We start from the raw sequence: 14,843 nt of genomic DNA, 5'->3' as shown, positions 1-14,843 counted from the left end.
AATGCAAAAGAGGGACTGTTTCTCCACACCCTTGCCAACAGAGTATATTGTCAATCTTTTGAACGTTTGCTAATCTGGTACCTCAGGACCGCCTGCTTGCTGAGACCCTCTGTAAAAGCTCCATGCACGCTGCTATTGAGCGCTCTGAGGAGGTAACAGTATTCAGAGAGGGTCTTGGTGCTCCAACTGGGTGTCAAGCCTGTGCCTCTGAGGGGGGAGAGCCAAGTTCAGGACATTGGTCCACCAGAGACCTCCCAGCTCCATGTGATACCAAACGGCGAAAGCTCTCCCAGAGATCTCCATCTCAAAGCTAAGACCCAGCTCCACCCAACAACAAGCAAGCTACAGTGCTGGACACCCTATGCCAAACAACTAGCAAGACAGGAACACAACCCCATCCATTAGCAGAGAGGCTGTCTAAAATCATAAGGTCACAGACACCCCAAAACACACCACCGGTCGGGGTTTTGCCCACCAGAAAGACAGGATTCAGCCTCATCCACCAGAACACAGGCACTAGTCCCTTCCACCAGGAAGCCTACACAACCCACTGAACCAACCTTGGCCACTGGGGGCAGACACCAAAAACAACGGGAACTATGAACCTGCAGCCTGCAAAAAGGAGACCCCAAACACAGTAAGTTAAGCAAAATGAGAAGACAGAGAAACACACAGCAGATGAAGGAGCAAGGTAAAAACCCACCAGACCAAACAAATGAAGAGGAAATAGGCAGTCTACCTGAAAAAGAATTCAGAGTAATGATAGTAAAGATGACCCAAAATCTTGAAAATAGAATGGAGAAAATACAAGAAACGTTTAACAAGGACCTAGAAGAAATAAAGAGCAAGCAGACAATGATGAACAACACAATAAATGAAATAAAAAATTCTCTAGAAGGAATCAATAGCAGAATAACTGAGGAAGAAGAACGGATAAGTGATGTAGAAGATAAAATAGTGGAAATAACTACTGCAGAGCAGAATAAAGAAAAAAGAATGAAAAGAATTGAGACAGTCTTAGAGACCTCTGGGACAACATTAAACATACCAACATTCGAACTATAGGGGTCCTGGAAGAAAAAGAGAAAAAGAAAGGGACTGAGAAAATATTTGAAGAGATATTTGAAGTTGAAAACTTCCTAATATGGGAAAGGAAATAGTCAATCAAGTCCAGGAAGCACAGAGAGTCCCATACAGGATAAATCCAAGGAGAAACACACCAAGACACATATTAATCAAACTATCAAAAATTAAATACAAAGAAAAAATATTATAATTGGCAAGGGACAAACAACAAATAACATACAAGGGAATCCCCATGAAGTTAACAGCTGATCTTTCAGCAGAAACTCTGCAGCCAGAAGGGAGTGGCAAGACATATTTAAAGTGATAAAAGGGAAAAACCTGCAACCAAGATTACTCTACCCAGCAAGGATCTCATTCAGATTCGACGGAGATTTTAAAACCTTTACAGACAAGCAAAAGCTAAGAGAATTCAGCACCACCAAACCAGCTTTACAACAAATGCTAAAGGAACTTCTCTAGGCAGGAAACACAAGAGGAGGAAAAGACCTAAAATAACAAACCCAAAACAATTAAGAAAATGGTAATAGGAACATACATATCGATAACTACCTTAAATGTAAATGGATTAAATGCTCCCACCAAAAGACATAGACTGGCTGAATGGATACAAAAATAAGACCTGTATATATGCTGCCTACAAGAGACCCACTTCAGACCTAGGGACACATACAGACTGAAAGTGAGGGGGTGGAAAAAGATATTCCATGCAAATGGAAATCAAAAGAAAGCTGCAGTAGCAATTCTCATATCAGACAAAATAGACTTTAAAATAAAGACTATCACAAGAGACAGAGAAGGACACTACATAAGGATCAAGGGATCAATCCAAGAAGAAGATAAAACAATTGTAAATACTTATGCACCCAACATAGGAGCACCTCAATACATAAAGCAAATGCTAACAGCCATACAAGGGAAATCGACAACACAATCATAGTAGGGGAATTGAACACCCCACTTTCACTGATGGACAGATCATCCAAAGTGAAAATAAATAAGGAAACACAAGAGTTAAATGATACATGAAACAAGATGGACTTAATTGATATTTATAGGACATTCCATACAAAAACAACAGAATACACTTTCTTCTCAAATGCTCATAGAAGATTCTCCAGGATAGATCATATCTTGGGTCACAGATCAAGCCTTGGTAAATTTAAGAAAATTGAAATCATATCACATATCTTTTCCAACCACAATACTGTGAGACTAGATATCAATTACAGGAAAAAAGTCTGTAAAAATTACAAACACATGGAGGCTAAACAATACAGTACTTAATAACCAAGAGATCACTGAACAAATCAAAGAGGAAATCAAAAAATACCTAGAAACAAATGACAATGAAAACACGACGACCCAAAACCTATGGGATGCAGCAAAAGCAGTTCTAAGAGGGAAGTTTATAGCAATAAAATCCTACCTCAAGGAACAAACATCTTGCGGCTTCCCTGGTGGCGCAGTGGTTGAAAATATGCCTGCCGATGCAGGGGACACGGGTTCGAGCCCTGGTCTGGGAGGATCCCACATGCCGCGGAGCAAATGGGTCCGTGAGCCACAATTACTGAGCGTGCGCGTCTCGAGACTGTGCTCTGCAACAGGAGAGGCCGCGATGGTGGGAGGCCCGTGCACTGCGATGAAGAGTGGCCCCCGCTTGCTGCAACTGGAGAAAGCCCTCGCACAGAAGCGAAGACCCAACACAGCCATAAATAAAAAAAATTAAATAAAATAATACCTAGCATATATATTAAAAAAAAAGAAAAAAGAAACAAACATCTTAAATAAACAACCTAACCTTACACCTAAAGCAATTAGGGAAAGAAGAACAAAAAAACCCCAAAGTTTGCAGAAGGAAAGAAATCATAAATTTCAGATCAGAAATAAATGAAAAAGAAATGAAGGAGACAATAGCGAAGATCAATAAAACTAAAAGCTGGTTCTTTGAGAAGATAAACAAAATTGATAAACCATTAGCCAGACTCATCAAGAAAAAAATGAAGAAGACTCAAATCAATAGAATTAGAAATGAAAAAGGAGAAGTAACAACTGGTACTGCAGAAATACAAAGGATCATGAGAGATTCCTACAAGCACCTATATGCCAATAAAATGGACAACCTGGAAGAAATGGACAAATTCATAGAAAAGCACAACCATCCGAGAATGAATGAGGAAGAAATAGAAAACATAAACAGACCAATCACAAGCAGCGAAATTGAGACTGTGATTAAAAATCTTCCAACAAAGAAAAGCCCAGGACCAGATGGCTTCACAGGCGAATTCTATCAAACATTTAGAGAAGAGCTAACACCTATCCTTCTCAAATTCTTCCAAAATATAGCAGAGGGAGGAACATTCCCAAATTCATTCTACGAGGCCACCATCACCCTGATACCAAAACAAGACAAAGATGTCACAAAGAAAGAAAACTACAGGCCACTATCACTGATGATCATAGATGCAAAAATTTCCAACAAAATACTAGCAAACAGAATCCAACAGCACGTTAAAAGGATCATACACCATGATCAAGTGGGATTTACCCCAGGAATGCAAGGATTCTTCAATATGCGCAAGTCAATCAGTGTGATAAACCATAATAATAAATGGAAGAAGAAAAACCATATGATCATCACAATAGATGCAGAAAAAGCTTTTGACAAAATTCAACACCCATTTATGATAAAAACCCTCCAGAAGGTAGGCGTGGAGGGAACTTACCTCAACATAATAAAGGCCATATATGACAAACCCACAGCCAATATCGTTCTCAATGGTGAAAAACTGAAAGCATTTCCTCTAAGATCAGGAACAAGACAAGGTTTTTCACTCTCACCACTATTATTCAACATAGTTTTGGAAGTCCTATCCACGGCAATCAGAGAAGAAAAAGAAATAAAAGGAATACAAATTGGAAAAGAAGAAGTAAAGCTGTCACTGTTTCCAGATGACATGATACTACACATAGAGAATCCTAAAGATGCTGCCAGAAAACTACTAGAGCTAATCAATGAATTTGGTAAAGTAGCAGGATACAAAATTAATGCACATAAATCTCTTGCATTCCTATACACTAATGATGAAAAATCTGAAAGAGAAATTAAGGAAACACTCCCATTTGCCATTGCAACAAAAAGAATAAAATACCTAGGAATAAACCTACCTAAGGAGACAAAAGACCTGTATGCAGAAAACTATAAGACACTGATGAAAGAAATTAAAGATGATACCAACAGATGGAGAGATATACCATGTTCTTGGATTGGAAAAGTCAACATTGTGAAAATGACTGTAGTACCCAAAGCAATCTACAGATTCAATGCAATCCCTATCAAACTACCAATGTCATTTTTCACAGAACTAGAACAAAAAATTTCATAACTTGTATGGAAACACAGAATACCACGAATAGCCAAAGCAAATCTTGAGAAAGAAAAACGGAGGTGAAAGAATCAGGCTCCCTGACTTCAGACTATACTACAAAGCTACAGTAATAAAGACAGTATGGTACTGGCACAAACACAGAAATATAGATTAATGGAACAGGATTGAAAGCCCAGAGATAAACCCATGCACATATGGTCACCTTATCTTTGATAAAGGAGGCAAGCATATACAGTGGAGAAAAGACAGCCTCTTCAATAAGTGGTTCCGGGAAAACTGGACAGCTACATGTAAAAGAATGAAATTAGAACACTCCTTAACACCGTATACAAAAAACTCAAAATGGTTTAAAAACCAAAATGTAAGGCCAGACACTATAAAACTCTTAGTGGAATACATAGTCTGAACACTCTATGACATGAATCACAGCAAGATCCTTTTAGACACACCTCCTAGAGAAATGGAAATAAAAACAAAAATAAACAAATGGGACCTAATGAAACTTAAAAGCTTTTTCACAGCAAAGGAAACCATAAACAAGGTGAAAAGACAACCCTCAGAATGGGAGAAAATATTTGCAAATGAAGCAACTGACAAGGGATTAATCTCCAAAATTTACAAGCAACTCATGCAGCTCAATATCAAAAAAACAAACAACCCAATCCAAAACCGTGCAGAAAACCTAAATAGACATTTCTCCAAAGAAGATATACCAATTGCCAACAAACACATGAAAGGATGCTCAACATCACTAACCAATTTCACTAATTAGAGAAATGCAAATCAAAACTACAATGGGGTATCACCTCACACCAGTCAGAATGGCCATCATCCAAAAACCTACAAACAATAAATGCTGGAGAGGGTGTGGAGAAAAGGGAACCCTCTTGCACTGTTGGTGGGAATGTAAGTTGATACAGCCACTATGGAGAACAGTATGGAAGTTCCTTAAAAAACTAAAAATAGAGCTACCATATGATGCAGCAATCCCCCTACTGGGCATATACCCTGAGAAAACCATAATTCAGAAAGAGTCATGTACCACAATGTTCATTGCAGCTCTATTTACAATAGCCAGGACATGGAAGCAACCTAAGTGTCCATTGACAGATGAATGGATAAAGAAGTTGTGGCACATATATACAATGGGCTATTACTCAGCCATAAAAAGAAACGAAATTGAGTTATTTGTAGTGAGGTGGCTGGACCTAGAGTCTGTCATACAGAGTGAAGTTAAGTCAGAAAGAGAAATACAAATACCATATCCTAACACATATATATGGAATCTAAAAAAAAAAAAAAGGTTCTGAAGAACCTAGGGGCAGGACAGGAATAAAGATGCAGATGAGGGGAATGGACTTGAGGACACGGGGAGAGGGAAGGGTAAGCTGGGACGAAGTGAGAGAGTGGCATGGACATATATACACTACCAAATGTAAAATAGATAGCTAGTGGGAAGCAGCCACATAGCACAGGGAGATCAGCTCGGTGCTTTGTGACCACCTAGAGGGGTGGGATAGGGAGGGTGGGAGGGAGATGCAAGAGGGAGGAGATGTGGAGATATATGTATATGTATAGCTGATTCACTTTGTTATAAAGCGGAAACTAACACACCATTGTAAAGCAATTTTACTCCAATAAAGATGTTTAAAAAAAAAAAACAAAACATCAAATGATAAGGGAGGCTTAGATACCAAGAATTTGTGTGGAGAGCTACTGTAATACTCAGCCCTATATTGATATGATATCCGTATATATTTGAGAATGGGAAAAGAATGGCGATAATAGAATACAGTATAAGAAAGGAATTCAACCAATATTAATATCCTTGTTTGCCTTGTATTTTAGCCATAAAAGTCTGTTCACATTAAATCTAAGTAAAAATAGGTTATAGATTAGTAAAATGGTGGAGTCAAAGGCCAACATTTTTACTCCAGAAACAATGATGTCATCTACCGTGCTGCCTCCCTAAAGTGGTGATATCCAGAAAACTGCTGTTTCTACATGGATGGGCTACGTCATCCTTTGTTTTATTCATATTTTTAGTAGACCTGAATGTGTCGTTGAATGTCATTAGTTTAGCAGAATCATAGAAGAGTATGTGGCAGCATTTGGGAATGGAGTAAGCAACATCTATGATACTGTGCATTATGTTCAAAGGAGCATAGAATTTGAAAGCTGTCACAGAAATTTCAGAGTTATTAAGAACATCCTGGTCATTTTACAGTTGACTGTGAATGCCCATTGGGGTGAAGTCACTTGAACTTAGTTGATTGGTTGGTTGGTTAATTAATGGCAAAGAAAGGATTCTGGTGTTGAAGAACTCTGTGAGATTGCAAATTGTTTTTTAAATTCCTAATGAGGATTATTTTATTTGGTGCAGGCTTTCAACTAATAAAAAGTAGTTGTGTAATTTATAAGATGTGGGTACAGAGTATCTGGATTTGAATGTAGTTTGACCATTACTAGTTGCATGATTTGGGGCAAGTTACAAAAACTTTTTGTGCCTCGGTTTTTTTATCTGTAAAACGGGGGTGATACCAATTTCATAGGGTTATTGTGAGAATTAAATTAAATCGTGAATGGATAGCACTGGGAACAATGTCTGGCACTCAGAAATTGTTGTTCTTGTTACTTTTAGTATATTCCTGAATGTTTATCATTTCGTTCTTCTAAATTAAGAATGACTTTTTTTTTCCTCTTCCAGGACGGAGTTACAATGACTTAAATCAGTACCCAGTGTTTCCCTGGGTCATTACTAATTATGAATCAGAAGAACTGGATCTTACTTTGCCAAGTAACTTCAGAGATTTGTCCAAGGTAATTTCTTAGTAATCATCTGAAATATCACTATCTTGAATATAAAAATATTCAAGTGATTATCTTTATTTTTCACATCACATTTAGAAAATATTTTTAATATTATTATAACTAATATATTTGTTTTTTAAATGTATTTTCATTATTCTCAAATTTAAAATAGAAAAATTTAATATGCCTGGTAACCTTGATAACAACTAAAAATATTAACAGTTATATTTTTTTCTCCATATACATTTAAGAAGATATTATTCCCAAATATCAGCTTCTTCTAAGGGTGTCAGTACTTGATAAAAGATACGAAGAACATCATGGAAACTTCTTACCAGCACTCTTGTAAAAAGACAAGTAACCCCACACTGCTCTGTGTCTCCTAAGTGATTTTCCTGTACCTCTTGCCCTTCTCTGAGCCATTCCTCACTACAACAGAGTGGATCCTCTTTAAATGTAATTTTGAATTCCATAAATTCAGCGCTTAAACCTTTCTTGACTTATCATTGCATGCAGAATGAATCCTTCCCAACTCCACAGTTTGCTTTCTCTGCCTTGAATGTTCATCTCCCTGCTCTGTGAGTGGCTGACTGTCTCAGTCCTTTAGGAACAACACCTCCTCATAGAGACCATTACTGATTCCTTCCTTCCTCTCTTTCAGAGCACCTAAAATATCCTGCATTTTTACATATCTTTCTACCTACTTGTTTTGGTTCTTCTTGTGTGCTCCACTAAAGTTCATAAAGATAGAGTTCTCGTTTACCATTATTTCTCCCTTGCCTAGTATAGGACCTGCCATTCAATAAATGTGTTAAATGAATTAAATAATAAAATATACATGACATTTCCCCCAAGTTCTAAAAAATTAATTTTAACTGTGTTAAAATTAATCAGTCTGTTTTTAATTTTAAAATGTGAAACATGTAAATAACAAAAACTACCTCTAATTTACCGCATATCAGTAAGGAATAACTACATTTTATACACACACACACATACACACACACACACTGGGTTTTCTATAAGTATTTTCGCATATCATCAGGCATTCTTTAAGAATTTTCCTTTTCTGTCCTGAATTATCAACAAACAGAATATCCTGAATCCTTTTTCACTTTTAAAGGAGAGTTTTCATTTTCAAAAGAAAGCCTTGTTTGCACATTACCTATCGGATATGGGATTAATATGTAGAATATATAGAGAACTCCTAAAACTCAACAACAAAAACCGAACAACCTGATTCAAAAACTGGTGAAGAATTTGAATAGACAATTCTCCAAAGAAGTTATACAAATGGCCAATGAGCAGATGAAAAGGTGTTCAACATTACTAATTGTTAGGAAAATGTATATCAAAACCAAATGAGATAACCACTTCACAGCCAGTAGGATGGCTTTAATTAAAAAATAAATAAATAATCATAAAATAACAAGTATTGGTGAAGATGTGGAGAAATTAGAGCCCATGTGGACTGCTGGTGGGACTGTAGAATGGTGAAGCTGACATGGAAAAAAGTATGGCAGTTCCTTCAAAATAAAAAATAGAATTACCCTAAGATCCAGCCATTCTACTTTTGAATATATACCCAAGAGAAATAAAAGCAGAGACTCGAAGAGGTATTTGTATACCAATTTTCATATTTATAATAGTATTATTTACAATAACCAAAAGATGGAAGCAATCCAAGTATCCACTGTTGGATAAATGGATAAACAGAATGTGGTACATATATACAGTGGAATATTGTTCAGCCTTAAAGAGGAAGGAACCTCTGACACATGCTGCAATATGGATGAACCTTGAAGACATTATGCTAAGTGAAATAAGCCATTCACAAAAGGACAAACACTGTGTGATTTCACTCATGTGAGGTATTTAGAGTAGTCGGATTCATAGAGACGAAAGTAGAATGGTGGTTGCCAGGGCCTGGCGGGGGGAGGGAGGAATGGAGACTCACTTAATGGATATAGAGTCTCAGTTTTGCAAGATGAAACAAGTTCTGGAGATGCAAGGTGGTGATGGTTGGCCAACAACCTGAATGTAATGCCACTGAACTTACACTTAAAAGTGGTTAAAATGGTAAGGTTCATGTATGTATATTTTATAACAATTAAAAAACAAAAACAATAAAAAGGCCAGTAAGGGGAGAAAAAGAGGTAATTAGTAAACTAGACACAAAATAGAGGTTTGAAAAAGCGCCTGCATGTTTCTGCTTTTACTTTTCTTTGATCACCTTGAGAACGACATGCCCAGGTTAACTAGCTGGAGGGCCAGGACTGACACCTGGAGGATGGCTGAGCTGTGTGAGCTGAGGCCATCCTACACGAGCCAGCCCTCAGCTGACCACAAACATATGAGCAAGCACAACCAAGAGCAGCCAGCTGTGGCCAGATCAGCAGAATTTCCCGGGTGACCCATTGACTACGAGGAATAATAAGCGGATACATGTTTTTTGGGTTTTTTTTTTTTTAAAGGAAAGCCTTACTTACATTTAGGTATTGTATTTGTTCTAAGACCCTGTAGTATTTCACTGGAATCTGTAGAACTCTCTTGTCTAATAAATGAGGACTGTATTAGTTTGACTTGTGTAGTGAGCCATGCAGTAGGTCAATAGTAAAAACTGGACAGCTCTTTAATTCTCAGACTATTACATCCTACTATCCTTTATTTGAATTTTGTGTAAGTGAAAGTAAAGGTCTCATTTTTCATTAAATTGTTAAAATGTAAAATTTGCCTCACAAAATAAATATATAACCTTTCTAGACATCTAGAAGAATTGCCTTTTTTTTTGTTTAAGCTGAGTCCTTCAGTTTGGACTTCTATTTAAGCACATGACTTAAGATGTTTTGTGCTTTAGAGGACTTTTTGTAGGCTCTTTAAGATGCAGTGAGTAGTTAGATGGATTGTGGACAAGGTGCATGTTTATGTCTTGATGGAACAGTTAGCAGTGGTGCTAAGTGGGAGGCAATTTGGATTTTTCTGCTGAGGCTGTATTTCTCTCTTCTGCCATCACTGTACCTGAACAAGAGCTCCCATAACCCTGTCACCTCGTCTTACTACTTCCTTGCCAAAAGCCTCTGTTCTCTGACCCTCATCTTTGTTCTCTATTCCACTAAAAATCTTATATGGCCAGAAGAAAGCCTTCAAAACAATTTTTTAAAAGTAGGTCCTATGAATTTTTTCATTATGAGAATCCGATGAAATAGTATCAGCAAAATGCTGTTATTATTTGCCAGGTAAATAGAATCTTTTATTCAAATTGAATCTTATTTGTATGTTGCAGCTGTTTCTAAGGAACTTGCCAAATACTTTTGCTAGGTGTGTAAAACACTGTTTTAACTCATGTCTTTATAACTTATCTTCTGTATGTGAAAAATAAGGTTATTTTTATGCCCCACTAGACAAGCAATAGAAATTTTGCTTTTTTTCTTTTATTAGATTAAAAGTAAAAAGGGGTTCAGAAGCCAAAGCAAAAGAGTTATTTTCATTATTCTCTATCTATAAATGTCCATATCCGCTGTACAAAGACATAAAAATATCACTTTGGTGATTTAGTGTGTTTAATTGTAGTAGTATCCATTTTTATATAAAAATTTTATATATAAAAAAAATTTATAATATTATAAGAGATTTTGTGAAAGAATTGCATTTTGTGCTGAGGAAGGAAAATTTATGAAGAGTGTTTTCAACACTAGCTGAACAGCACTTAATTGGCTAGCCAACAGTAGTGCGATTAGCAGAGCTGGGAAGAAGTAGGGAGCTCTAATACTCAGCCACATAACCTACAGCATCACCTTTCCGATAAAGCAGCAGTAGTTCAAATGCTACAAAAGTCATTCAAGTTCATGAAAATGGAATTCTGCTACTACTAATTGTTTTCATTAAATATTCATGGAAATAAGTGAGTTTGGAATTAACTGAATTATTTTAAGTGAAATAAGCATATCAGGTATTTTAAAATTGTACTTTCCATGTATAACATTGTTTACTTTATAAAATGTATCTCATTCCTATTGGTATTAAAGTCTGCCTAATGTTTACAGTATGATTCCATTTTGAAATATCTGTTTATATACATATTTTCAGGAATGCATCACGTACATAAAATGAGCTATATCTGTATGAAAAACGATTATAATAGAATTATATTGAAGTTTGTCCCATAGTATACATTTAGCAAACATTACTATTTGTTTAAATAAACTTGTGAAATCAAAGGAAACATTGTGTGCAAAGCTTAATTTAAAATATAAACAGATCTTACCCTCCTTCTTAAGTAGATAATATAGCCTGACTAGCTTTAAAATGCATTGAATTATTTATGCGTGTTTATGTCCATTTAATTTCCCCTAAGCTGGTTTTCAGAGGAGTTTTAGTAGCATTGATACAAAGCTACAATTTTATTTGGTAATCTCTTCCATGTTGCACAGGGAATTCTCTTTCTGAAGCTGAATTAATGTAATCAGCACCCTTTCTTCTGTATTATGTTTCTGATCATTCTGTTCAAGAAGAAAGTCTAAATGGGGCAGTGCAAAAAAAATGTCTAGTCTGAAAATCACAATGAAAATTTAATATTTCCTTGTATTGAGAAACTCCTCATTTAACATAATGGTTTAATTTACTCTTTTAAAGCTGAAAAAAAGTAGAGATCAGTTTTGAAGTTGATTTTTTTTCTCCACTTTCCCTGTTGTTTCATCACTAGTCTGAAATTCTGACTGATGAGAAGACAGATCTAACCATGCATAAACTTTGAAGTGACATTAATCCATATTTTACAAATACATACTGATTTTTATATTTTGACAGTCTCCTTAGAAGAGATAAGAACATTTTTTTTTGGTCTTTTCTTTATAAGAAGTTATAATTAGGACAGGAATATAATTACAAAATGTCATACCATAAAAACAAATTATGATGGCTGAGTGTTTCAGTACCAGGGCTTCCTTGGTGGATTAGTAAGATTTTTTTGTGCTATTGTGATTTATTTATTTATTTATTTCCTTAGTAGGAGATTGATTGTGTAAGCCAATTTTCTAAGTGAGGAAAATCAAGATAATCAGGTACAATCATTTCTGTTCTAATTGATCAACATAGTTATTTTGGAATATTTAATGTATATACCTGGATACCTATTCCAAAAAACAAGTATGTTGTTAGATTGAAATGGAACTATCCATTTCCAAGTGAAATCTTGCAAATGAAAACTCAGCTGTAAATTTCAGAAGGTAGGAACCTCTCACTTTATTACTGTTAACTAATGTTTATTAAGGACTTAGTATATGCCAGGCTCTTATTTAAGAATATCACATGTGTTAATTCTTTTAACCCTCACAAAGGCCTTCTAAGATTGGTAACGTTATTATTGTCTTTTACAGGGACAGAAATTGAGGCACCATGAGGTTAAGCAAGTTGTACAAAGTCACATAGCTAGTGGATAGAACCAGAATTTTAACACTATGCAGTTCACAACTAGCATTTTAAAAAAAGAATAGAATAGTATAGCATTACATTAAAAAAAGAAAGTAATGTGCATCATGTATGAATCTTCTGCTTAAGATGTGTGTGTGTGTGTGTGTGTGTGTGTGTGTGTGTGTGTGCTGGGTTATGATTTGAAGTGACAGACTTCTCACTATGAGTTTTGGCCCAGAAACCTTGAGAAATGCTGCAATATGCTATACTGCTTTCTACGTTTGGTATCAATTGCTAAGTCTGTTTTGATGTTATTTTATCAAGTTGCTTTTCACCTCTCATGCTGAAATGCATGGTAAGAGACAACCAGCATTCCATTGCTTGAAAAAGGAAAGCTTTTCCCAATTGCCTACTCCTGGTGTGTTTGTCCCAGGTTATGCCCCAAGCTTTTTTGACTAAGCCTGTTTTATGAAAAAGCTGCATGTTTGCTTAAATCTAGAGAATACCTGATGTTACTACTCGAGCATTCATTTGGGTTTTTCATTTATTGATTGTTCATTGAGTAATAGGGTGTGCGAGGGACTCTTAGTTTCTGGAGATTAGATAAAATAAAATCTTCTAAGTTACTATTTTACTAAAAAATAACTGAAGATTGGGGGGAAAAAGCAGGACTGGCCAAGGTATAATCAAGTATTTAATATTTATTAGAGCTCATTCTTAAAGTGAAGGAAAATACTGAAAGAAAGAGTTCAAGGTAGAGGGAAAAGGAAAATCATGCATTTTTCAACTGTAGAGGGCAAGCACAATGTGATCTGTTATTTTAAGAGTCAAGAAAAGTAAACGTTAGGGGAAAATGACCCTACCTTGTAGTGTAGGAATTTGAGCAAAGTTTACTATCATCAGATCTTCAAACTGTATTTTAAATTTTGGTCCAGGTCCCAGTTAATCATAGGTTTTTGTTTATTTGTTTGTTTGTTTGTTTTAAACCTATCTTACAATGCTGTACCATCCACACTCTGTTAAACTAGCAGCTTTCATTGCTCTAGTCTGGGTCAAAATGTTTCTAAAGCGTACATTCTGAGATAACTGAAGAGTACTGAATGACAAGGCTGTTCTGAATTTATTTACTGGTTGATGAGTTGCTATTGTTTGTCCTTGTATTTATTGTGTTTTTTCTCTCTCTCTCTTTGTTTAAAGCAAAAGTAGATGATCTCCACCACCACCCCCGCCCCGTCTCCTGTCTCCTTTTTATCTCCTACCATTTGGTTGTGTGTTTTTATATGTGAGATATTTCTCCTAACACACACATTTAATATACAGCATTCATCTTGACCTGGAATTGACTACCGACATTTAACTGTTGTTGATCAGACAGCACTTCTTTATCTCTTTAAGTTTTAAGTGCTGTTTCTGACGAATGCCAGTCCTTTTAGTAGGCTCTGTAACAGATATACTGGGAATCAATATACCATCTAGATGTCACAGAGGGAAAAGAACACTCTTTTTTGGGGGGGGGAGCAATATTGTTTTAAAATGATAGGCGTTATAACTTTTACTTTGTTTTTCTATTTATTGGGCTTCAGTCAAAACCAAAGGAATTCAAACTTAAAAAAATAAAAAAAGTTATTGTATTATAAGAGTAAATAATGGATCTTAAAGTATTTAAATAAAACATAATTGCAGAGAAAGGAATTTAAAATTACCCCACATTTGGCTATTTTTTATTGGCTGACAAAATATATTAAAAATATTTTAATCTTGGCATCAAATATACTGTTATATGCCACATGGATCTTAGGGATTTTGATATAAATTACATTCCCTGGCCTTGGGGAGTTTATAGTCCAGTCAGCAAAAGAATGATACTGGGAAAGGTTAGAATCTTTTTGTAGGATTGTGAGGGAAGCCCTAGTAGGTGCTTTTAACAAACATTTTGTATAAGCGCCCTTCTTTAATCCCTTCAACAACACTGTAAGGAATGTGTTATTATCTTTATTTTACACATAATGAAACTAAGATGTAGTGAAGTTAAGCAGCTCTCTAAGGTCATACATTTTCCAAGTGTTAAGGCTAGGATATGATCTCAGATCTGTCGCTATCACTGAACTGGTAGACTTTAGATATAACCAGAAAGAATAGTTTACATTGAAT

The 14,843-nt window shown here is 35.8% G+C and overlaps 1 protein-coding gene across 3 annotated transcripts in view; it reads left to right on the top strand.

The window, feature by feature from the left end:
- The window catches only part of LRBA (LPS responsive beige-like anchor protein), a 750,846-nt gene that overhangs the window by 541,021 nt on the left and 194,982 nt on the right, over positions 1–14,843 (top strand). For all 3 annotated transcript variants that reach the window (XM_068542607.1, XM_068542608.1, XM_068542606.1), the window contains exon 44: positions 7,180–7,292. In XM_068542607.1, coding sequence (XP_068398708.1) covers positions 7,180–7,292 — 113 coding nt within the window. The remainder of the gene's footprint in view (positions 1–7,179; positions 7,293–14,843) is intronic.

The sequence above is a fragment of the Eschrichtius robustus genome, chromosome 4 (genome assembly GCF_028021215.1).
Source record: "Eschrichtius robustus isolate mEscRob2 chromosome 4, mEscRob2.pri, whole genome shotgun sequence".
In the NCBI taxonomy this organism is placed as follows: Eukaryota; Metazoa; Chordata; class Mammalia; order Artiodactyla; family Eschrichtiidae; genus Eschrichtius; species Eschrichtius robustus.
This window is presented reverse-complemented; position numbering and strand designations above follow the sequence as displayed.